The sequence below is a fragment of the Python bivittatus genome, unplaced genomic scaffold (genome assembly GCF_059951505.1).
Source record: "Python bivittatus isolate LINGU-HERP-01145 unplaced genomic scaffold, Pbiv_v1 ctg000700_np1212, whole genome shotgun sequence".
Classification (NCBI taxonomy): Eukaryota; Metazoa; Chordata; class Lepidosauria; order Squamata; family Pythonidae; genus Python; species Python bivittatus.
This window is the reverse complement of record NW_028277098.1, coordinates 100,668,686-100,694,827: the sequence shown is the minus strand read 5'-3', so window position 1 is coordinate 100,694,827 and position 26,142 is coordinate 100,668,686. Positions and strand designations below refer to the sequence as shown.

General features: G+C 43.1%; 1 protein-coding gene across 1 annotated transcript; it reads right to left on the bottom strand.

The window, feature by feature from the left end:
• Positions 1–1,870: 1,870 nt before the first annotated feature.
• STMN3 (stathmin 3) lies at positions 1,871–26,116 on the bottom strand. The gene is made up of 5 exons (XM_007437785.3): positions 25,943–26,116; positions 8,701–8,796; positions 4,744–4,919; positions 3,954–4,145; positions 1,871–2,332 (listed from the first exon to the last, which is right to left on the bottom strand). The coding sequence occupies exons 1-5, from the start codon at positions 25,959–25,961 to the stop codon at positions 2,273–2,275; spliced, it is 543 nt and encodes a 180-aa protein (XP_007437847.3). The 5' UTR covers positions 25,962–26,116; the 3' UTR covers positions 1,871–2,272.
• Between the last annotated feature and the right edge of the window lie 26 nt (positions 26,117–26,142).

Genomic DNA, 26,142 nt, shown 5'->3' with positions numbered 1-26,142 from the left:
ACATAATTAATCTGTTGAATTCATTACCACAAGATATGGAGATGGCCTCTGACTTGGATGGCTTTGAAAGAGAATGGAATAAATTAATAGAGGACTAGTCTATTAAGAGGTCTTGATCTTGAAGATTTTGTTATCGCTAGGTTAGAGGCAGCCTGCCTCGAAATACCAATTGGAAGGGACCCAGCTAGGGGAGAAATTCAGTTTCCATCTCCTTGTGAACATCCCAGAAACGTCTGGGAAAAAGATAATGCTGGATTAAGATGAGACTTGGCCTGATCCAAGAGGACTGTTCATATGATCTTTGGTACTAAAATGAATCTCATCCCAGATCAGATTTTGCCCTGGGTGATGGTGGTGATGTTGATGACAACGATGCAAGTCAGCCTATATTATTACAATTCCTACATCTTCATTCACTGACCACAGAGCTTGACGGTTCTAGTCTCGCAGCAATCCAGCAGCCCGGGCTGAGCAGCTTGCCAACACCACTCAGAGAACAACTTGCTAGAGTAGTAAATTGACACTAGATCTCTCCCACTTCACCCAACACATACCGAGTCCCTAGAAGAGCTGGTGCAAAAATTCCACTTTATATATTTTGGTTAAAATGTCATGATACAAGTTCTGGGAAGGTCAGTTGGAAATGGCACTCACTCTGATATTTGATGGGTCCTTTTTGCTGAATTATACGCTGCAGCAAATTTAGAAACGTCTGCACATTAAAACAGCTCAGCTCTTTCAGCGTGCCTTCATAAGGCCTATTTTCTCATCAGACATTTGGGAACTGATAATGCTGGGATGATCATCTTTTGTTTTTCCTGGCTTCTTGTTTGCTTTCCTGCAATTTAAATAAGCCTTTTACTCTCTTGATGTTTTTTTTAAAGTAAGCTGCAAATTGAAAGATGAACTATAAATGAAAAAAGTAAGAGTCACACTTGATAGATGCTGGCATGTATTTTGCCATTCAAAATGGGGTACCTGCCTGATCCAGTTTGAAAAAATAAAGGGAAAATCAGCTCTTACAGTTTTTCCAACTATTCAAAATTACATGTGCCAAAATTACACCCTACCTTTGATAGGGAGACAGTATTGCAGTCAAAACATTCACTCACTTTAGCATTCCATTACTTCTGCAATTTCACCCGTTTCTTTATGTTTCTCAATCCTTTATTTGAGGCAGCCTCCCACTGTACTTAATTGAAGCTGAAATTATCCCATTCTTATATTCTTTACTACAGGGGACCTTCTACAAAAAAACCAGGCAGTGCTTCTGACAAGACCCTTCCATCTTTAGAGAGAACTTAGCTTACCGTCTCCAGGGATAATGTTTAGCTAAGATCTTGTTGGTTGCTGTCTAGCCAGGCACATGATGCCAATGACCACATGCCATATGTTATGACTCTGCTGTCCCATGATCCTTAAACCTGGAGAGAGAGCTTCTGAAAATAAAGTACCATTCGGTCTAAAAGCCTGATTAGGTCTGAGGCTGATTAGGGCAACAGATCATGTCTGCTCTCTTGCTTTTTTAATGTGCTCTTCAAACTCAAGCCTCTTAAATAAACCTACCATAACCTGTAAATCAATCAAGAAAGCAAAAACAAAGCTGCAGGAGATGTCTTTTACTCAAGTCTCTCAACTATCCAGTCATAACTTTCACCACCAAGAAAGCAGCGGCCTCTTTTTTTACCCATATACAGGCAGACCAAGGTGGGGGTCTGAAGGAAGAAGCCACAGCAAATTGTGGTTCGGATGCATGCGTACAATACACGTGCTTGCAAACAGAAAGTTGCTTTTCCGTTTGCAGAGTGCACTTAAGATGTATTTCTTATGTGTGAGATTGGCCTTGTTGCCATTCTTGATAGGGAAGGATCCTCTTTTGCCAGTCTCATACTGTCCCTTGGCTGGGGCTGAATAATTAGAGCCATGAGGGTTCATAGAGAGCAGCCCTTCGCAATGTTGCCAAACAAATTCCAAGTGTTACCTTAGTTCTTGTGCGTTAAATGTTTGCTTTTTCTGAACAGCCCAAAGAAAAGCTGGTTTATGGATTCTATATTCAAGGTAAACTAATTGCTATTCTGCTGGGAGGTCTCTATGAACCTCCATGTTAAAGATACAGAGAGGAGAAAGATATGTAGCTTGTACACCAGAGGGCAGGAAAACGGGGAGACAGAAGAAATGGAGAAACCAGATGTTGCCCTGTCTAGACAAAAAAGAAGTTGGGATTTGTTTGTTAGTTATTAGGAAGCAGGTGCTAGCTGTGTAGAAAAGCCTTTTATCCAGAAATCTCTTCCCGTTGTTCCTTGTTTCTGCGCACTTCAGCCGCGTGCAGTTCCTGAAAAACATGGACATGATATTGGTGTGAACACAGTACAGTAGTCTGCAGGGATAAGCAGAACAGGTGCAGCATTGTCCATCTTGCAAACCATAACTCCCAGACCCAAGGGACCATGTGTGTAAAATTGTGGTTGGGGGGTGGTTGGCAGGAACCATGCCTCCTGGTATCCCTAGAGGGCTCATGCCCCTTTTGGGGGATGGGCAGTCAAGCGAATGGGTCAGGAGACTCCTCTGTGCTCCAGTTCAACAAAACACCTTGGGGATGGTTGAGAAGCTCTTGGCTTCATTCTGGGGCAGTTTTCCCCAGTTCTCTGAACATGATAAAAATGATGGAATCCCCATCATTTTCAGCTGCTCCATGAAGGAGGTTTTGGACACCTGTTCTAGACTTGCAGCCCCTTCCTCTACCATACCCCACATGTAGACAGATTTACACCCAAGCAAGGGACTCTCTTACTTCTTTCACACAACTTACTTCTCACTGATTTTGAGGAGACTCCAGAGGGATAGCTCTATTAAACTGCCATGAAGGAAAGAGACCGCGTTCTCGCATCTTAAAGCCCGGCCCTAATGGTTTAGTCATATACAGTCTAGATGTGCCAGGGAAAGGGAATATCCAGGTCAGCAGGCTGAGAAAAGGCATTTCATAGCCTTTTCTTCCTTGGCAGCGTTTTTCCCCCCCAAGTCCTCTCCCCTCTCAAACAGCTGCTGTTTGCTCCATCATAGTATCTGTAGGGGGGGGGGGGGGAATGCTGAGAAAAGATTTAAAAAAATTTTTTTCCCATTCTGATCCTGCATTGGTCCTTTAAAATAAATCGCAGATCTGTTCCTGACTATCTCAGCTTGGGCACTCTCCCATTTAACTCTGACGGGTTAAATGCTGCCTGGTGGCTACAGCAAAACTGGGCTTTGTCTGACAATCTTTACAGTGCCAGTAAATTGGACAAGATACCCCCCAGAGGATGGGAATAGACTCAATTTCTCTCTTGTCACACATGATATGAGGAGAACATTGGGGGATCCTGATTTTGCTATCTACCCATGTTGGTTGCTGCAATTATATATTGCTAATTATTACTGTTCTGCTTCTAATCCTCTGGTTTTTCTGTCTATACTGTGCTGAGCTGTTGGGAGTAATAAAAGAAGTATTGATAATGAAAGTAAAATAAATAACTGGAGCTGGGTACATTCTTTAAAGCTCTCGAAGTTATTTTATCGATAGGCTTCCAGGCCTCATTCAGAGCCCTGAGCAGCGGAGCACCAGGTTACATCAGGCACAGCCTGGCCAAAACTGATCCTGCCTGTCCAGTCCAAACATCTCAAGAGAGCTTGCTGAGAGTCCCTGCTCTGTGAGAAGTAGCTGGGACTCGGACAAGGGGCCAGGCCTTTTCCGGAACGTGCCTCCCCTCCCTGCATCCTGCAAAGGGATTAACGCGTTTATTCTATTGTGCTTTCGGCCCCAGTTGTCTGACTGCAGGTGTTCGTCTTGGTAGCTGTGTATTGCTGTGATTTAATCAGCTGTTATTTGTGTGCACTGCCCAGAGTCCCACAATTGGGGCAGTGTGGGGCCAGGAACCTGACCTGTTGGGATTTGTTAGTGGGGAGGCTCCAGCACTTGCCTTCTCACGGAGTCGCTCCCTCAAGGCAGCTAGATGAGCTTCACGAATCTCCTTGCTTAGCTCCATCTTGTAGTTGAGCTTCTCCTCAGCCAGCCGGCTGAAGTTGTTGTTTTCTTCCAGGGCCTTGTGCAACACCTCCCTCTCATGTTCTCGCTTCTCTGCAAGCTGCTTCAGGACTTGAGCTTCCTGGTTCTGTAATAAAACCCATAAACCAGAGGCAATTAAAGAGCTCTTAAGTAGCCATTGGTCTGTGAAACTGTCCCAAGGAGGATCTGGGCATCATCATTCTGATGGATTTTTTAAGCCTGGGAGTTTATCACAACATCTGGCTCTCCTATATCACAGTACTTTCTATCGCTCCTGTGAGATGGGTGGCTCCACTGGTATCTGTTGCATGCTAATTTAGCCTCCCCCAAATTGGGGCTGGGGAGATCTGTTGGAAATGCAGTTCTCCAAACTCTCAGTCACAGACCCTACTGGCTGAGATGCCCAGGAATTGCAAGTTTAGCACATCTGGAGATGGGCAGGTTGGAGAAAAATGCTTAACTTCTTCTTTGGCTCCCTTGCACACATGGTTCAGCCCTATTAACAATGCTTGGCCAGTAGCCTTGAAATTCTATGAAAATAAAAGGTTTTCAAGCCCATCATACCTCTTTCTCCAACACATCACTATGAAATTGTTATGGTTAGCTTAAGTATAAATAGGAAGACATCTGTAAATTTTTTCTGAGGATAAATTTGGGGAAGGATCAGTGAGCAGTCCATGAACAACTGTTGACAATCCCATTACCTTCCTTCTCTCTTCTGCAGCTTCCAGTCTCTTCTGCAGCTCCTCCAGGGACAGATCCCTCTTCTTGGGGGGAGAAGAGAGAATTGGGCTCTCAGGGGACAAGTCAGAGGGGGACTTCAAAATCACTTCAAAGCTTTGGCCAGAAGCCCTCTTGTCCAATTGCTTGACCTCCATATCTGAGCAAGTGAAAAGGATTATGAGTCAGATTCAATGGGAAGTATTGTTGCGTCATTTTGGTCCTTATTAATTAATAGATTCATTCTTTATTGACCATGTCCATTTGGTTCTCTCCCATACAGTGAAGAATCCACCACTGAAGTATTTAAATGCACTTTTCTCCATCAACAGTTAACCTGATTCAGTTAGTTGCATAGTTAACTTAGTTCTGAATGCTAAATAGGAACTGATGGCATTTGTACTGATAATAAAAGCTACCAACTACATGGATATGTTGTAAAGTGGATTTTGAAGTTTTGACTGTTACAGACAGGACACTGACAAATTGCTCATACCCAGCTAAGAATATAAGATGCCCTTTGCTGAATCCACCAAGGTTTATCACAAATCTGGACAGGTGGCTAAGGGCCCTTTTCCAGCATTTCTCCCTAATAGCTGATGTTCGGATTAAGCTGCTTATGTTTCAGGAGGAGCCGCCTTTTGGGGAATCGGTGGCATATAAGCAAAATAAAATAAATAAATACTCATCAGGCTAGTAGTCACTCTAGATAGCCTGATCTTCCATGAATATATCCGGTCCTTTAAAAAAAAAAAAAGTGACCATTACAACTTCTGATGGCAGTGAGTTTGTACAGTTTAGCCACACCTTGTATAAATAAATCATTTTATTGGTCCAAAACTACATAGGGTTTCAACGGATGGCCCTAAGTTTTAACATGGTGAGAAAGGGAGCAGAACCTATCTCGATCCACACTGTCCATGTCTTGGAGTTATCAGGCATGCTGAATTAGTGTGTTGGGTGGAAAGGAAGGAAATATACTAGCACAGGAAGAAGAAACAGGAATCCTTGATAGCACACTAAGAACATGTGTATTTGCCCTCCGGTGATTTATATCCATTATTCCATGTCCTACAGTCTGGAACAAGAGAGAACAGATCATGACCTTCTGAATGGCATCTGTTCTGGAATTTAAAGGGTGCTTTATATCCATCCTCGGTCATCTTTTTCTCAAGGCTATTACCCAGCTTTTTCCATCTTTCCTCATAGGGTTTAGTTTCTAGTCCCATGATCATCTTCATTACCTTTCTCTGAACCTGTTCCCCCAACTTGAAAATTATATTTCTGTTGATGCAGCCTAAATTTTCAGCTACATCACACTGCTGACTCATACGCTTTCACAACCAACTATTCCAAAATCTTTTTCACAAGTACAATCACCAAACCAAATATCCCCCACCCTATATCTATATGCTTGATTTTTGTTTCCTAAGTGAGGGAGTTAGTACTTGTCTCTCTCACATTCTGTTACTTTTTGCTAATTTCTTCAACCTTTCTAGATCATTTTGAGTTTTATTTCTGTCAGGTATTCTACCCAATGCTGTATCATCTGCAAATTTGATAAGCATTCCTTCTGTCTCTATCAAAAATATTGAGGCATATCCTGATCCGTGGGAGATCCACTTGATACCCCTCTCCGATTTGATAAAGAACCGTTGATGAGTACTCTCTGAGGATTTTCAAGCTAGCTATGGATCCATTCTATTGTCAGCTGAACAGTCCACATTTAACACCTACTAATTAGCATGTCATGAGATACTTCATCAGATGCTTTATTGATGTCTTGGTATACGTATCATTCTTACAGCACTCCTACAATTTATAAAGGAACCTATCCAGTCAAAAAATGGCATAAGGTTATTCTGGCAAGATTTGTTCTTGACAAATCTCTGCTGACATCTGGTAATTATTAAATTGATTTCAATATGCTTGCAAATCAGTTTCCTTTCAATTTGGTCTAGATTCACCCCTGATAGTAGTGTCCCTGCCGAACTCAGCAGAAGGAACTCAGACGCTCCACAAGGCACAGCTAGATCAGAATCTTTATTGCAAAATAGAACGAAGCCACTTAAGCAGTTACTGCCTCCTGTCAATATGAGAGTGCAGATTCCTCAGCACCCACTGCAATTTAAATACGATGCTGTTTTTTTCCACCTCTCCCAAAGCTTAACCAACACTTTGCTTTGCCTTTCTCAGGCTTAATGTTAGGCCAGTGAGGTCCGCTGGTTTTATCAGAATGATGAAATCAGTGTTGCAGAGTCACTGTGAGCTCTGGCTCTCTTGGGCATACAATGCACATACAAAAGAGGTGGGGTGTGCGTTATGATGCCATGACAATGCTTGCATCACTCTGACTCTCCTTGTCCTCCCTGTGGACAGCACTGTACGAGGTGGTAGTTGGCTGTTGACATAACTGGCGTTCCTGCTGTGGGAAACCCTAGCTCTCAATTCCCACATCCAGACTGATTGGTCTATAGCTGGTTGGCCTTTTCCCCTTTTTTTGAAGATAGGAACAACATTTGCTCTCCTCCAGTCACCTGGCACTTCATTGTATTGTTCTTATCTCTTATTTAGGCCTCTCTCCTTCCCATCGTAAATCGATGGTTGTGTTGACATATTGTGTAAAAATCCCTAGTTTGTTTTTGAATCTTGCCACTGTGATTGTTAAACCTATAGCTATCACCATGGGGAAGACCAGCCAATTGTGGCTTATTTTATTTAGCTACTGTAGTTAGTTATCCAAATGTTGAGGCTGCCTGACTCCATGACAATTCTGGGGGGCTTATAGATAAGGAGAAAAACAATACTTTTTAAAAAAGAGATCCTGGCTGACTGGAAGATCAATACGCCTAGCCATGAGGCAAATGTAACTGAAGGGGGTCCTGTAACCCCCTTGTCCCAAGGCCTGGGAGAACAACCAGGTTTTTAGCAGTTTCCTGAATGTCATAAGGGTGGGAACCACAGAAATCTATTTAACAAACCATGGCTCAATAAAGCAGTGGCTTGGTTTTGGTAGCGTGCTTATTTTTAACCATGATTTGTTGAATAAGCCACAGAGGTTGGGTTTGTACAACACAATAAGCTAAAACCCACCATTCACATACAGTACCACAATAGTTTGTGTTCATACAATATGCAAAGCTGGAACCAAACCAAATTAAGCTTGATCCATTTATAGTGAGATGGCACAGTTCTGCAGTACATAAGTCTGCAATTCTAAGCAGAGTTTATTTAAATCTCAGAGTTTATTTAAATCTTTAAGTCCCAAGACTTCCTTGGGACTTAAAGAAAATAAGGGCTGAATCACATGTGTATTTACATCACTCGATTACTCACTGCCTGATGATATGCAGGTGACTGCATGAATTGATTTTTTTTTAACTTGTCTTATTTTGTTTCCATATATTTCAGCTTTTTCCCCCCGTAGGAACCTCACCAAACCAATACAAGACATTGTTCAAAGCAGGCTAGAAGAACAGCCTCCTATTCTGTTCCCTCCATCTGCTAAACTGCAAAATGGGCGAATCCTGAAGGAATCAGGGGTTAGATCAGGAGTGGGAATAGGATCTGATAGACAGTGGAACAAACTTTTCTGTCCCTTCGTTTCCTGCAAACTGGGGTCTCTTTCATATGAGCACAAGGCAATATTTGTGATTTCACTCTTGGATGGATGGACCCTTCACATGCTCAAGGCAGCATTTGGTCCTTCTATTGTCACAGAATGATGAAAATGGGGTTAATCCCAGTCCTGACTGCAGACAAGATTCAGCCAGCAATTTTGAAGGGAAGATGAGAATGTGTCCATTTTGAAATGCAACAGGGTATATCAGCCTTCCACTCCTTTGATCCTCCTTGACCTAGCAAGGGGAGTTGTGGGTACTGTAGTCCCAGGTTCTCTAGAAGGCACTAGTTTGCAAGTCATACACATCTGTGCCACTTACCTCCATACTGGTAGATGGTATTTGGATGTGGCTGGGTGTGGAAACAGGAACAGATCAGTGAAAGGAGAGACAGTTCCTTCATTTTCTCTTTGTAAGCTGGAAAAACATAATAAAAATGAAATTTGAGCATGGTCTAATGCTCTCCAGAATCAATGGATGATGGCTCTTGTAAATCCCAGCCAGTGTGACCAGTTGATGTGTTGTTCTTCTTCATTGGTTACATAAATATACTTCGATGCTACAGGATATGAGACAGTCAAGGTGGAATTTGGGGAGGGAGGGCCTAGAATCACCACTCAAATTGACAATGAAATGTTTATTTATTTGTTCATCTGTGCAATTTATATGACCACCCAACTCACAAAGCGTGGTTCTGGGTAGCTAAAATAGGATTAAAAGAACAAAGATAAACACTAAACATAAAACCACAACAATAGGATATTATAACAGGGCAAACTGAGGCCCCAAACACAAGATGTTCAGAGTTGTAAATAATTTTTGAGAAAGGCTCATCCACTTCCTGCTTGGGGGGAAAAATGCAAGTTTTTAGAGCCTTATGGAAGGCCAGCAGGGTAGGGACTATCCAAATATTGGGGGGGGGGGGGGTAGGGTGTTACAAAGCGCAGGCACCACAACATAGACCACACACCTCCTGGATTCCACACGATGGCATTGTTCCATGGAAGGGACCTGAAGTAATGTCAATCTCATACAGTTCATGAGCCCTTTCTGTGTTTTTTTAATCAATGGCAACTTCTTGATACTTGATATAACAATGTTAATATACTAAGGTCTCTCTATCTGCCTTCAGATTTACAATCATTTGAGGATACAATCGTTTTTCCCTTTTATTTTTGTAAATGTGAATTGCTATAGGTTTTAATTGTATATTTATTTATTGTTTTAATGTGTTGTGAGCCGCCCAGAGTCCCCCACTGGGGGGAGATGGGCGGGGGACAAATTTGATAAATAAAAATAAAAAAAAATACTGTTTCAGTATTTTTTCATGTTTCAGGCGCTGCATGTGACATGATCAGAACAAACCAAGCTGCCGTTTTTAACACGGTTCATGCTTTGCCCACACATAAATTGGGATAGTCACTATCAAATATAGGTGTGGATAAGAACACTAAATGTCATTTTTTGGAGGGAGGAAGTGACTGGTGACCTTCTCATCAGGATCTAGGTTATTTCCCACCATCTCAAGGGGAGAAAAACAAGGGAGTTTTCGCTTCTTTCATGTAATCACCATAGAGCAAAGGAGAACTTTAACACAGGCATTTGACAGTGAGCATTTGCATCAATAATAATGTAAAGTTGTGCAGATTCATTTTGCCAGTGTAATAAGGTGGATGCTCTCTTTTACCAGTCCTGGGTCATAACTGGTGATCACTTGCTTTGCTGGAATAATATTTCTTCCCAAGTTTAACACCAGTAGCCAAGTAACACATGCTGGGACCTGGATTTCTCCCTGACTTCATTATGTCTCATAATGAAAAGCAAGGAAAAATAAAATAAAAAGAAATAGTGTCAGAAAATCAGTTTGGTACAGCTATTCTAACCAAAGAGTAGTCTATGGTCTAGAGCAGTGTTTCTCAACCTTGGGAGCTTTAAGAGATGTGGACTTCAACCCCCCAGAATTCCCCAGCTGGCTGAGGAATTCTGGGAGTTGAAGTCCACACCTCTTAAAGCTCCCAAGGTTGAGAAACACTGGTCTAAAGAAGTAAGTTCTATCTTGAGTTGTGTAGCTCTGGGCAACTTCCTTTTCTTTCTTAAAATAGGAAGAGTAAACATAATTAATATACAGGATTGGGGGATTGACCAAAGAAGGATTTAATTATCTATTTTGAGTGGTTTCATGCTTTTTTAATCATTTTGACTCTAAGCAGCCCCCAAGAAACAAAACACTATACAACAACAGCAGTAATAATAGCAGCAGCAGCAGCAACAACAACACAATGATTAAAAGACATAAAAATATGTTGTAACAAGAATGATGCATTCAAACAATGATAATTATAGAACATAGCACTGGCATCATCAGAAAAACGTATCACACACCCAGGAGCCTGTAACCACTCACCCCTCAGTCCTCCAATGCACATTGGAAAATCCATGTTCCCAGATGTTGCCTGAACATCCCATGCATATTAAAGGTGAGGGCATGAATCTTATGTCTGCTGGAAAGGCCTTCCACAGGAAGGCAGCTCTGGTAGAGAATGTTCCATTTATAATAACCAAGAAAAGGTTTCTCAGATTGGGGACATATAAATTGCAGAATTAATAGCCCTAATGTACGAACAGCATAATTAGTGCTGGATGATGTTTTTGGTGATCAAGCAGCTAAGATAAAATGGAGGTATGAATTTATGTCTCCAAGATGGCACTGAACCAAAACGCTAGGCTGCCTCTCACTGTAATTATCTTAGTTCCTGTCTACTGCTTCTGAAAAACTCATTGAGAAGTTACTTCATTAGATAAGACAATGACCCAGCAAGAATGTACAACAAATGTTCTGTCATTCTGACCTGTTGCTTGAAAAGAGGAAAGCTGATGATCATGCCCATGGATAACATATGCAGCCACAGAAACAAATGGGCACATGTGTATTAGTGTGGTGTAGTGGTTAGAGTATAGACCAGGTTCAAGTCCACCATGAGTCACAGAAGCTCACTGGATAATTTTGGGCCAGTCACCGTCTGTGTGACCAACCTATTCCACAAAATTGCTTCAAGGATAAAATTGTAAGGGATATTTTATGAATGACACCTTAAAATCTTTGAGGAAAGACAGGATAAACATTTAACAGATAATTAAAATTAAACATGGGAATCACATTAAATCCAAATTTGGCTTTGAATGTTTGGCTCAACTCTATTTTACAAAGGTTTCCTGGCTGGTGGACAGCAATGCCCCTGTTTTTCCTCTCTTTATTTTCACATACAGCACAAAACAGCATGTGAGTATTAGTTACAAGAATGAACTCAAAAAATCAAATGTACCTTTCAGCCTACTACAAGTGGGATTTATATCTTCATGAGGTCTCATTTTAAAAACGTTGATTTAAGCTCCATATACAGTATATAAATAAATAAAAGTTCCTGCCTCTCAATAGAGTAATCTCTAGCCATCCCAACATGGCATTTCTAATTTAATAATAGTTTCCTCTATAGATAACAGAACATATAATAAAAATGCAATAAAACTTCATTTGAAACCTGTATCTATTGTTGGAAGTAATATGGCTGCTTTCGCAACACATGAAACCTGTTAACTGATCACGGTAACCCATTTTTGGGTCTGCACAGTACACTGAACAATAACCTAACCCAGTGGATTGCACATCATGAGTCAAAATGAACACACACATGTTGCCAAGTTTAACACTAACCAGCTTGGCATATTGTACACATCAACTACAAGGTATTTAACTGTCCTGGCTAAATGTTTGTGTGAACACAGACACAATGTAAAAGATAAAGGATTGTGTGTTCTCCCAGAGATCTTGCCTTTTAAAACCTGTGCTACATATCTCACAAGACCTTCAGCATTTCAGCCATGTTGTCTTACAAGTGACCCTAGTGTTGGGATCTTTTTTCCCCATTCCAGCCTTCATGCTTTCCAACACCCCAAAACATAAAAATCCCATTTATTCAAGAAGCTAGAAATAAGCAGAAGACAAAGGACCCAGCTGCTGGAAGAAAGCTAATGAGATGAGAGGGGTGTGTACAGCTCCTGGCATTGGGGACCCTGTCGCTCCATCTTGGCGCCAGCGATCAGGAGCAATTAGCTGCTTCCTGACAACATGCATCTCAAGAAGGGGAGGAGCAGTTCTCTTGGCAGGGGGTGCATCAAAGAAAGCCATGGGGGGAGAAATCTGGAGACGCATCTGCCCTGAACTGTCCTTGCAGTCCGTTGAAACTAACTGAATGCTCCACTTGGAGCCATCTTTGGTCACCCAGCAGTTTTGTGGAGCTAGTCAGCAAGAGAAAGAACGAGATTGTCCTTCCCTTGGCCTGTTCTCTCAGAGCTATCAACCTGTCTCCCAATCTTTGGCTCTCCTTTACAAGCAAAAGAACTGCCACCTTCGCTCAAACATCATTCCTGCAGAAGATAGTTTTGGTCTGCCATTCTCCTTGGGGATCAAGTCGGCAGAAGGTTGAAGGGGGAGGAGCTGTCCATTCAGGACCACAGCCCTGTCTCAGCCGCACTCCAGCAAACCATTTCTGTAAAAGGGATTGCACATGCATGCGCGCGTGTGTGTACAAAATATCTTCTCCATTGTACATGCACCACTAAAAGTGCTTAGTTTCCTGAGTGCAAGGCTGGGATTCAACCAGGCCCAGTATTGACTCTTCCTAAAGTCTATAGTATGTAAATGGATGCACACATGGAAAGCACAGCTGAGGAGAGTCTCAAAGATGAATTAAAACATAGATTTTGAGCCACAGACCCAATTTTGCAGTAGATTTGTCTTCCAATAAATGAACTGCCCCTCCACAACACAAATCTGTGCAAAGGAAAAATATAGTTGGTAGAGTAATCGCAAACAGGACAGGTGGGAATTCTGTAGTGGGGAAGCTAGCAGTTCCTAAATTTCCAGGATAGAAGGTTCCCCCCTTCTGCCTTATTAGATGGGAAAATAAATACCTCAGCTTCAGGTATACTTGGTATATTTTAAATTCTTTCTGAAGATAATTCAGTGGGACAGTGGAAATCTGGATCTGGCAGGTGGAAAGCCTTCTTCATCTGCCCCTCAAATCCTGTTTTTACCCATCCTTGCAAAAACACTGCACTGGAATGTAGTTAGTTGTAATTATTTTGATTGCTAGCCCCCTTTCTGTTCTAGTGAGCATTTTAAAACAGAAACAATATAACAGTTTCAAAACACAGATTAAAGCAATAAAATCAATACTTAGATTGTCTAACCATTATTAAAACCTAGATTCTCCTGCTTTCTGATGATGTAGCAAGGGTTCCTCCAGAGGCACAAGGATCACCACTCCTATAGACCACCCCCTCTCTGCAAACAGAGGAACATTGAGAGGGTCATTGGCCGAAGGATTGTGGTGAAAGACTGCACTCCCATGTACTGTGGAGTCGGAATATGATCCAGTGAACACTGTGGGGCTCACTTTTGAGTAAAGATGTAAACAACAGAAATGCATGTGTTTACTTTTTTTTAATGTTACGGAATTTTATAAGCCTGCAATAATGTATCTTCTTTCCTCTGTATCAGATTGTTTTTCAGATTTAGTGTCTTCCCATTCAGAACATCCCTCCTACCCTTTTAATCACTCTTTGGAAAGTCTGGACCTTCTATTCTTTAATCACTGGGTTCAAGAAAGTGGACAAATCTGTGGAGAAACTCATTTGGCAGAGGAAATTTATGAATGGTTCCCCCAATATTAAGATATTGTACTTGGGAAGGGGTATTTGAAAAGGCCTCTGTTGTCTACTTTCAGATATTACTGAACCAGTAAGTCAGAATTAATTGTTCATAAAATACACTTAACCAGATCAGTTAAAGACCAACCTCACCCTATCCCAGCACTTGATTAGTTTTAATTTTGCTGACTTCGTATATTGTGCAAACACTTTTAAGTTAACGGTTCAAAATAGGTTAATTCAGTAGCCAGGTTAAGTAGGCTGTGAGAATATAGCTGTAGTATTAGTTCCTTCTGTTCCAATATTGTTTGCTGCTAAATTCTCTCATTCCCCAAGGGGACTTTCTTTGCAACAAACTGAACTGAAGACTAACATTAAGTTGAAATTTGTTGCAATATTTGGAATTACTCTTTACTAGCATTGTGTTCTTGGCTGTCCCTTGCAGTCTTATCAAGGAGACAATCAGATTCAGGGTAGCAATGGTGCAGGCACACAAAAGATCCTGGCTAGTCTGGTTAGGGTTAAGGTTAGGGTTAGTTATAGGTCCAGCACCAAATGTCAAAAAACAAATCAGAAATAGCTTGGGAAGAGCCATCCTGGTTGATATCCCAGCCAGTTTTGTTGCTTGCAGTGAACTTTTTTTTTTTTGCTTTACAATAGCAAAGATAAAAATAATGGTGGCTTGATCACAGTCAAAGGTCCTACAAATGGGATGGAGGGAAGGGTTAACTTCCTTCTGCTCCTTTGCATCCTCATTTTCACTACACCCAGTAGGTGTTTGTAAAAAATAAATTGTTGGGAAAAGAGAAAGTGAGGCTGGAATACCCCTGTTTTGAGGCCACTACATCCTTCTGCTTTGTGTCTGCAAATTAACTCCAGAGTAACCATTTTTGTTCAATCTAGTTAACATCAAAAGTTGAGATTACAGTGACGAAGCCTTAAATTTTGACTACAATTAAAACATTTCAGTTTAACCATAGTTTGAGTTACAATTAACCTTACTTAGTATATCATGCAGACCTAACCCGCGACTAACATGGAAGTTAAATTGTATAGAATTAGTTTTTAAATCTTTCCCTAGTCCTTTTGCTTAGGGTTTGCCCTGTGCAATGCAGGGTCTGCCTTTTCTATAAAACATACTTTCTAGATGCCTTAGCCTGAGAGTGTGTGTGTGTGTGTGTGTGTGTATCTCTACACACACACACACACACACATCTTTTCAAGAGGTGTCTGATCAAGAATATCCATTTGGCTCTCCAGAAATTCCTTGGCTTCATGTGACTTTTTACCCCATGGATCTACCTTATCATCTTAATTCACATTTACTGCTGAACTGAAGACTGTATAAATCAGCCTTCCTTAATCCATCGGCCATCAGAAGTGCTGGAGTTATAATTTGCAGAATTCTCAGAGCTGCAATCCTGTTTCATTTGGAAGGAGTCAGAATGGGGAAGGCTTATACTAGCATACAAGTCTAGGTTGTGCCCAGATCATTTTGTCCCATTAAATCCTGTAGTGCATGTGGGATCCCTCTGAAGCCCCTGAAACTATGAATTCAGTAATTTTAGCAAGACTTTCTCCATTGTTTTAATGAAGTTTTTTTGGGGGGGAGGGGGTGTCATTGGGGGTTTTGTTTTAATCACTTTCCCTCCTGCCAGTACCAGTCAGAATGAGGTGATGCTCAGTGCAATCCAGATCCAGTTACAGAAGTGTCTAGAGAGGAAGTGGCCCCATCCGTTCCAACACCTCTAGGCTGACCTGCTTCAGAAGGAATCCACCCTCCTCGGAGAACTCTGTTGCCTCCTGCCCAGAGACTGAGATTACCTAACTATATTCGAGATGGCTGAAGGCCAGTGAGCAGAGGTCTCAAAGAAAGCAGGGAAGGGGGAGTTTCCATTAGCACGTAAGGCATTTGTGATGCTTCTGTTCTTTCCTGATAACTTTCTGGGGGCTTCAGGCCAGCAATTACTGGTCCCAGCCCCCCCCCCCCTTCATATCATACAGTTGGAAGGGACTTTTAAGTTCCCTCCCCACTCCATGATTTCTATTCATTCTATGTCTTCGTCCTGCTGTAGTTGAAATCTGCTACTCAGTGGGAGACTTTTGTCAGTTACTACAAAAAAGAGATGGGGGTGGTCACAGCATTCACAGAGGGAAGAGTTTTCCTCACAGGAAGGCTTTTTTCAAAGCCAGTCACTGCAGCCAGTCAGGGGAACTGATTGATTATGTGCCATGAAGTCAGGGTCAACTCTTAATGACCACATAGATAGATTTTCTCCATGATAATCTGCCCCTAACCTGGTCCTCCAGATCTCCCAACTGTACCCCCATCGCCCCTGTAACTGAGTCCATCCCCATTGCTGCTGGTCATCCTTCTTTTCTCTTTCCTTCCACCTTTCCCAGCATCAGAGCCTTCTCCAGAGAGCTGGGTCTTTGCATAGTGTCCAAAGTAAGATAATTTGGACCTCATCATTTGTGGTTTGAGTGAGAACTCTGGGTTGACTTTTTTGATGATCCATTGGTTTGTCTTCTTGGCTGTCCATGGCATTCTCAGGAGTCTTCTCCAACACCAAAGTTCAAAGGCGTCAATAGTCTTCCTATTCTGCTTCTTCAAAGTCCAACTTTGGCTTCCATGGAGTGTTACAGGGAATACCACAGCTTGCACGATTCTGATCTTCATACATATAGACACATCCTGGCATCTGAGTATCTTTTCCAAGCTTTTATTGCTACTCTACCAAGTGCTAGCTGGTGGCATATTTCTTGACTGCTTGTTGCTTTACTGTTAATGTTTGATCCTACAAGGCAGAAACTATCTGCCTTGTAGGATATTTATCTTTGTTATCAATTCTAAGGCTGGTTGTTGTATCTGTCATCAGGGGATTTTCAGGCAGCGAATTCCCCAGATAAGTTTCATGTATGTTTGCTGCCTTGGTGCTGTCCAAGGTGCTGTAGCCTATCTCTGAGCTTACTTAAGTGGAGTTCTTGGAATTGAGTTGAACTCCTGGTGACTTCATGGAATGTCCATGTAATTTTCTTAGCAGCAGCATGGAAGTGGTTTGCCACTCCCTTTTTTGAGACTGTTTTTTTTTTCTTGGTTTCTTGGTCTATCTTAATAATCTTCAGAGTTCTCCCATCCAAGTGGTAACCAGGCCCAACCTTGCATAGCTTCTGAGCCCATACAAAATTGCTCAGGTGCTGTATCTGCTGAGCTGGCTGAGTTTACTCAACCAATTTACAGCTCTGCCTGTTGATCTCATACACACTAATTGTTCCATTTCTTGAAGATTTCCAAAGTTCCCATTTTATAAATGGAGAAAATCTCTCTGGCACTCAATTAAGAGCCTTTCTCCTTCTCTTTCTGCACTCTTAGATGATCACCATTTCCTTAATTACACTGCTGTTCAATAACCAGCCTGAAATAGTACAAGCTGAGGCTGACAGAACTTCTGTCTGAGGTGGTATCCAAGTCCAGATCTCCAAATTCCAGCCAACAAGCTATTATTGTTCTGTTACCATATTATAAGCAGGTTCTACTGGCACCAGTGAAGATTGCAGGTCAGAACATATGTGACATACACAGAAATCAAGTAGAGATTCCGATGTGCTATATGTAAATCTGTTTGTCACGTTAATGGTCACAACCTTTTCCTTTGGTCTTTTTGGGTGTGTGTGTGTGTGTGTGTAAATGTGAACTATACCCTTCTGATTATAAGAAATCCCCAGGAGACTTTCTGTAGCCTTCCAGCTGGTTGGGGACAAGTTGCACTCTCCAGCCCAGAGTGTAGAATCATGTCTTGCTGACTGCTTTCAAGGACTGCCACTTAAGCCAGGGCCTGTGGGTGTATAGCAGACACAACCCACTTTAGTTGATGTACATAGGTCTAAAATTAAATATAAATAAATTTAATATTTTAATGGCCCAAATAATTTAGGTCTTTCCACCCAAAATATTGCAAGATTTCAAGGTAGAACACCCAAATCCTGCAGGATTTGAAGAAAAAGCATCAAAATCTTGCTCATTCTGACAAGCCTGAAACATTTTGATTATTTAAGAAATATGCATTTATACCAGTCTGCCCCAAGGATTGTCTGTTGTGGCCAGCAGCATAACCATAGTTAGAAGCCATTGTGTTACACTGTAGTCTTGCCTCTTTAGAGTTAGAAGACATTGTGAAGTCAACTGTCTAAAATCTGATGCTCCAGTGGGGTCATTTCAGAGGTACTTACAGATGTATAGATTAGAAAGTCAATAATACCCATTGAAAGACAGAAGGATCAGTACAGGGAAGGAATGTGAATAAATGGTAACCCTTAAGGAGGAGAACTGGATGAACAATGCCAGCATTAGAATGGGAAACATCTCAATTATTACTTGAAACAGCCTGTATACTAAAGTACACCACTGATCAATGGGTCATTTTTGGTTTAGATGGACAGACGCATAAAGACTCCCCAAGGAAGCCTTTCTGACTTTGCTATTGATTTTCCCTGTAAACCATAGGACTTCGCTTTCTCACTAAAAAGGCTGTGGGACCAGTCAACTGCAGATGAGTGGCTGGAACAAACTAGCGAAGCAGTCGAGACACATGTAGAGGCTGAAGGGGCACGATGGCATGGCTAAACAGACTAAAAGCTAAGATGGGATTAGGCAGCTGGTGGGTTGGTCTGTTGTGAAAACCCAGCTTCTGTCTTAGTGTGTTCTGTGCACTGGGTTGTTCAGTTTCCAGCTGTTCAATCTCCCCAAAGCCTTATATCCCTACAGGATCTTAGAACGTGCCTACAGTGCTGCTGAAGCAACTGGGTAATAAAGAAAAGCATAGAAGAGGGAATTCTGGGATCTTCAAAGTTAAAAAAAAAACACAGAGATAATGCTAAGGCTTTAAAAAGCCTCCCTAAGTTTCTAGCTTTGATGTATTCAGAGGAAATGGAGAAACTCTGAACCATCTTGGACCACATTTCAGAGGCCTAAAAGTGGCTAATTTCCCAGCGTTCAGGGGTGCCGCAGGGTGCCTTGCACAGTTCCTCACTGACTCCATGCTACTTCTGTGGCCTAATTTCTGCAGTGCTCCTATCCCAGCCTCTATGCCGCTGCTTCCTTTCATTCAGTCTTTTCCAACCCATTCCAAATCCTTGTTTAAGGAAAGCTGGACAAATTATTATCCAAAACAAGCAGATATATTTTTTGATCACCAAGATCTGAAGGATGGAGGGACAGGAGGCAAAATGCAAAAGATCTCAAAATTCCTCTGGTGGGTCAGGGCGCGTGCTTTGGTCCCTCCTTCACATCAGCTCCTGTGTGACCTTGGCTGTTCACTTTCCCCATCTGTGTGATTCTGTCTTCCTTGCTTCATTATTGTATCTGTTAAATTTGTCCTTTTAGTGAGAGAGTTTTAGCTACTTTGGGAAATTGGGGGGGGGGGGGAATGCCAGGAAAGGCGGCAGCAAACAGCTTTAACAAAATTACATGGACTTATCCCTGAAGTCACCGGAAGCTGAGCACAGCTCAGATGAGACTTTGATGTTATTGCTGCTGGTGCTGTTATTGTTTGTTACACCAGTTTGTGTGTGTGTGTGTGTGTGTGTGTGTGTACCTTCAGGTCAATCTTGAGTCCTGGCGACTGCCTGGACAAGTCCCTGCAGTTTTCTTGGCGAGGTTTTCCAGAAGTGGCTTGCCCTTGCCTGCTTCCCGGGGCTGAGGGAGAGGGGCCGGCCCAAGGTCACCCAGCCGGCTTTGTGCCCAAGGCAGAACTACTCGGGGTCTCCCGGTTTCTAGCCTGGTCCCTTGAACCACAACACCAAGCTGGTTTTCTACTATATTATACCAGTATTAGAACAATAAAAAGCCCAAGCAGGTGGTATCACCTATCTGCCCTTGTCTGATCTCACATTGGCCCTGGTTAGTGTTTGGATGGGAAACCACCAGGTAATCTTCAGGCTGTTGGCCAGATGGGAAATTAAAACACAAAACATAACAACTTTCCCAGAAAAAGGCAATGGTGGACTCCTTGGTAACACTGCCAAGAATGTGGCACAGATGTGGTCACCAGGAGCTGGAAAGTGCGTCAATAATAAGGAAAAGAATTTGCCCAGAGTAAAGATAAATGCATTGACAAAAGCTAAAAGATACACTTAGGATGTCTATGAAGTGCTGTATCAATAGAGGTGCCAAGCTCCAACCCAAGAGAACCATGCACTGATATACAGAATAGGTGCGTTGACCTTTCTGGCTCACGTTTATTGTGGAATACTTTCATCATAAAACGGCTTGCAATCTTGTTTTACTAGCGTCGTCCTTATTTTACCTGAGCAATATTACTGCGGCCCATGCGTCCATCCACAGCTGCAGTCTGGATCTGCTGACCGAGAACGCAGACGACCCAGATTTGTTACTGCCAGGTCAGTAACAGAAACCAGACTCTGAAAGATTTCTGCAAGATCCGGTTTTTTCCCAAGCCAAATGCGCGGCCTTCGTCTCCATCGACAGGTGGCATCTGGGACGCAGGGGGACTTCTTCCCCACACACGCTCAGTCCGGGACAGACCCCACCACTTTTTATGTGAGAGAGGACAACACTCTGGGTTCATGCCCCTTTCTCCATAAAAAAAACTATGGGCAATCACAATAAACACAATATACACACATGCCTTGGAGTGCTGAAGATCGGTAGCAGCAGGAAACTCACTCTAGAATATTTGTGTCCATTTCTTTAATAATTGCAACACAGTTCAGAAAAAGCTTTGCCTACCAAAGAGCTTTTTAAAAAAAACGTGGGGACAGGAATGTGCTAAAGATTCGTACATGCTACCTATGGCTTTGAGCTAAACAGAAATATAGGTAAGAGAAAAGGGAGGGAGGGAGGAAAAGAAGAAAGGGAAAGAGAAGGAAAGGAGGGAGGGGAAGGGGAGGGGAAGGAACGGGGGAAGGAGGGGAGGGGCAAAGGAAGGAAGAAAGGGCCTAACCTCTTGCAGGGCAAGTAGGATTGAAGAAGGTTTCCCTGGGAGGTGGGGACAGCAAAATGCAAATTAGTGCATTACTTATCTCCGGTTTAATCTTGTTTCCAGAATAAGGCAATGCCTTCTGTTGCGGTTTAAAGGCAGAGAATATTTGAGCTGAGACTAAACAGGATTCATCCTTCAAGCCTGCTTCCATTTTGACTCTTGACCAGCAGGAAAGTGATAATGGCTTGCCCGGCTCTCAAACTGTCAATACTTGAGCTTTGCTGTGGTGAACCTGGGCCCCAGAGAAAGAACTGGACTCCGGGGAATCTACCAGGAACCCAAATCCAATTTAGTGGGGGGGGGGGGAGGGACTGCAGCAAGCAGGTGACAAAGGCGTTTTTGAGGAATAAGAGAGCCACGACATTAGCCTGCAAGGCAGCTCCAGGCCAAGTGGGTTGGTTATATGTGCTCTGAAGGACAGAAATTTAAAACCCAGAGCAGAGCCAAAGGGGAATGTAAGAAAGGGCAGAGAAATAAAAAATAAATTTTAAAAATGAAAAAGAGGAATAAGTATCCAGACCTGAAGCAGTATAACAACGATAATACCATTTGAAAGGCCTGGAAAAATAAGACTTCGGCCTAGATCAGGAGACGGATAGCGAGGGAGGGAAAGTCCTTTCCTGAGAATTCTGCAAAGCTTCTGCAGGGATTCTTATTCCGTAAGTCAACTGTATGTGCTCCAATTACTACTTCTACATAACCTTGTTAATGGTACAAGTTCCCTGTTGAAATGAGGGATCCAGAAATCAGGAGGAGTCTGGTAGCACCTTTCTCGGCTAACCAATTTTATGACAGTAAAAGGGAGAAGCTTTTGCGAGCTACAGCTCCCTCCTTCAGATGCCCAGACTGACTAAACCGATGCAGACAGAAGGCGTTGCCTTGTTCTGAAAATGCAGTTAAGCCAGAGATCAGCAATACGCTAATTTGTGTTTTATTGCCTTTACCTTCCTTGGGAAACCTTTGCTTCACATATGTACGGGAAAGAGGTGGGCTCAGTCTACTAGAAAAAGCCAAGGAATAGCCGAGAGAAGGAATTAAAAACAAAACCCCAGTCTGTCAGGGAACAGGATTCAGCTCGAGGAGGAGGAGGAGGAGGAGGAGGAGGAGGAAGAAAGAATTGCAACCATTAAGGGACCCCAAGTGATCTGTCAGCATGATTATGGAAGAACTGATAGGAATTGCAGACTAATGGGTGGAAAGATTGCAGCCAGCTAATCTGTGCAGGCAGGTAACTTCGATGCTGCAGAACAATTCTGTACAGCTTAGAGAGGCTTCTGGCAGCGGCAGGCAATGCATTAAACTGAGGGAACTAAAGACACTTATTTATTTATTTGCAAGGCTTATATGCCACTCCTACAAAGCCACCTCCGCAGCTTCAATTATCTATTTCCTCAACAGCCACGTTGAAAACCTCCATGGGAATTCGCTATTCTGTACTTTTTCCGTTTTGCAAGAAGATACCGATGAGGGTTTATCAACAGAGCCGCAGCATTTGTGTCAATGGTAGATATGCAGTTTCTGGAACTCGTGCAGATTCAGAGGATCCTTTGTTTCTGAGGTCCATACAGTAGGCAGGATCTAATTGCCGAGAGAGAGAGGGACTTTTATGGTAGAAAAAACATGTCGAGGACAAGCATCTTTTTTGTTCACTTCCTTTCTGTCCAACAGCTCGCAGATGTCTGCGGATGGGTAAAAACAGCTTCTGGAAGAGGGGGTGAATGGACAGGCAATACTTGTGGGTTTTTTCCTCACTCAAGACACAAATGACCAGGTTCAAGCTATCATGTTTTGGACACTTTATGCAAAGACTCAGCTTCCCATAAAACTGGTATAGGTGGAGGAAAAGAGAAGAAGATTGAGTCCATTACATTGGTGGTGAAAATACCTTTGGAAGACCTGAAGGACTAGCTTGGGGACAGACGGTCCTAGAGAAGGTCTGTCCTTGTGGTTGCTAAGAGTCCATACCAACATGATAGCACAAAATCAACTTGCAGTTTCAAGCTGACTGTCAATCCTAGAGTCTTCTCATCATGCATTTTCTTCAGTTCTCTTTTCTAATCGGCTGCACCCAACTAGACACAGACTTGTGTATTCTTGCTGGAGATGGATGGATGGATACAACCCTTTGTCGGATTCAGATGTGGAGCCAGAAAATGAGATTCATTGTTAAACATTTAAAGAAGACTTTGGTTTGCCATAGTCGCTGTGGCCCCACCTTTCTTCTCTTAATGTCTCAGTATAAATGTAGCGTATATCCAAATAAACATAATTACAGCAATTATTATTTTGCTCCACATCTCAAGAAAACCACCCTTTCCTTTTTGTGTGGGAGAGGGAGACCCAAATGCTTTCTTCCTACTCAGCCTCTGCTAACTGTGCTTTGCATTCTACATCTGCCATTTTCTAATAATAGGTAGATCTCAATACCCTCTCAGGTAGCCTTGGAGGGTGGATAGGTCTCCAGTTTGTTTCCCAAGGTAAAGGTGTGGTCAAGAAGGTCTCTTCCTACAGTTGAAGATACTGAGCAGGGGGACATTCTTCCCCAGTCTCCTACCCCACTCCCACAGATTCCATCCTTGTTGATCCAATTTGTGGCCCCCAAATAACAAAGAAACTCCTCTGCCACCAGCTGACTCTAGAGTTACCACTTAAGGCTCAAAGGTCTCCTTTGCTCTTTTGATAGGCTGGTGGCAACTCCTCACCCAGTACAAGGGCCTGTGTGTGCCATCAGCATGCCTGCAGCTTTGTGCAGTCCCTTTGGGGAGAATGTTCAAGAAGGTGTGGCCTGGCCGTGTCGAAGGAATATCTAGGGTTGCCTGCAAGATCCCTGCCTGGGTGGAATACTTTGGCCTGGCTGTGCAAACCCTGCAGCTGAGCTCCCACCTAGCAGGTGCTGCTGGCTCCTCGGCGTGCTAAGTGGGAAAGGGACCATTCAGGGAATCGGAATAGGTCAAGGAAGCGGGTGAAAGAGGGCCCAGAGAAAAGATGCTCTTGCTCTTCAGCTGCAGGCGTAGCTTGCTTATTCCCTGCTAGAACTCTTGAGATGTTCCAAGGTGAGCCCTCCCGTTAATATCCTCAGGTTTCCCCTTCTTTCTGCTTTTATGGGGCAGGAAGACGGGAAGAAAACAGGTCTTTATTCATGCAGGGATAAAACAAATAAAAACAATAAATCTCAGGTCGGTGGATTTCACCCTCTGGGTTGCCTCATGCAGATTCAAGGGTGGGGTGGTGGGAATGGCTCTGCTTTGTCTTCAGCAGTCTTCCTCCATGTTCTTCCTTCTCTATTTTTACAGCAGTCCTGTTACCTTGGAAGCCCTGGTCGTCGTCTTCTTCTTCTTCTTCTTCTTCTTCTTCTTCTTCTTCTTCTTCTTCTTCTTCTTCTTCTTCTTCTTCTTCTTCTTCTTCTTCTTCTTCCAATCCAGTAATGTAACCGCTAATCCAATTGGAAAAGAAGATTGGAAACAGCCCTCCAAGGCAAAATGGGCAGCTTTAAAAGCCCTCTCCCGTTGTCAGTAAATTGAAATATATTGCTGGGGGACATAGCAGATTGTTTCCAAGCGCCATATGGGGAATGCACCTGGTACTCCCCCCTCCCCCCCTTCACAGCAGCTCCTTTAGCTTTTGCTCCCAAGGCGGAGGAGCCCTGACCAGTCATTGACTAAATGTAGGCCAGTTCTGCACTAAAGTAATCGGAGGAGGGTGGGGCTGCTCCCCAGCCTCCCCTTTGCCACCTCTGCCTCTCTCCTCCAACCAGCTGCAACGAATGTGGGTTTTCTAGCATAGGTCGGCAGCTCCTTTTCAAAGGCGTCTGCCTGATTCAGCTGCCTGAGAGCATCCTTAGCAGAGGGTCACTCTCTCCCTGTGCATTTGGAAAGGACAGGAGCACAACAGTCAGGAGGGAGGCATCGTAAGGCAAGCTGAGGGCGCCCAACAGGATCTTCCTCCCAGCTGGTTTGTGCATTTATGCATGTCCGCACACAGCCTCCCCTCCTTTCCCCATGTTTTTCCCCCCTCCATGCACAGCAGCTGCCTCCCTGTAATCTCTCTGCTTTTTTTAGAGGAGGACAAATGATGGAAGGTGACTTGCACTTTTATTTCTAAAAGTCTTTCAGGATGGCACTTGAGAGGCAGAGTCCTTAAAAATCTTTGCAAACCGTCTGTTGCTTAGGCTACCCAAATGGCCAGATTCCATCCACACCACCCTTTCATTCGCTTAAAAAGGAAAAAAGATGGAAGGCATAACATGTTGAGGAAGAGAAAGCAGGTGTGCGTACAGAGATCCCTAGAGCAAGACTCTATATACCTCTTTGCTCCCCCATCCAGGCCTTCTTTGGGAAGGCAACAGGGTGCAGCTATGCAGTGGTGTCACGGCCCCTGCAGGGAAAGATTGTCGGCGAGCATTGGGTTTCATTCAGCGCCATGGGCGGACCACTCCCTCCAGAGCAGTTTACAGCTATCCACCTCTGATTTTGCCAATCCAAATGTCTGCCTTTTTTTAAAAAAAAAAATCCTATTCTCTTTCTTTTCCTTTTTGACTCCCAATTTGTACAGAAATCCATCATCATCATCATCATCATCATCATCATCATCATCATCATCACCACCATCATCATGCAATTGTTCCCTGTTCAGGTAAATTTACCATATAATTAGTACATCCATGCAGCCAGTGAACTCAGAAAGCTGAAAGCAAGAAAAGACAATGATGCTGAGCTACTTGGGTACAGCTTTGCAGGCAAGCCTCCCCCCCACCTCAGAAAAAGAAGAAGGGTGAATTGCACCCATCCTTGCAAAAAGTTCCATTCAAGGATACAGCTGCAGAGAAAGCAAAAGGAAACCCTCCTTTGGTTTACCTGAAACGGTGCTGGCCATGATGGTGAGGTGGGCGGTGGAGAGGATGCTGCAAAACGCAGAGGCAGAGAGGCAGAAGGCTGGCTTTGCTGCCGAAGTGCTGCAATGCTGTGGAAGAGAGGAAGAGGTCTGACTCAGCTCTAGGGGCTGTGGCTCTCCAAGAAGGGAGGAGAGAAAGGGAGAGGGGAAGCGCGTGCAAGGG

Coding starts and splice junctions, on each gene's coding strand:
- STMN3 (XM_007437785.3), bottom strand. Junction 4,920..8,700: donor TACCATCTACCAGTATGGAG/GTAAGTGGCACA, acceptor TCACTTGCTCAG/ATATGGAGGTCAAGCAATTG. Junction 2,333..3,953: donor GGGAGCGACTCCGTGAGAAG/GCAAGTGCTGGA, acceptor CATGTTTTTCAG/GAACTGCACGCGGCTGAAGT.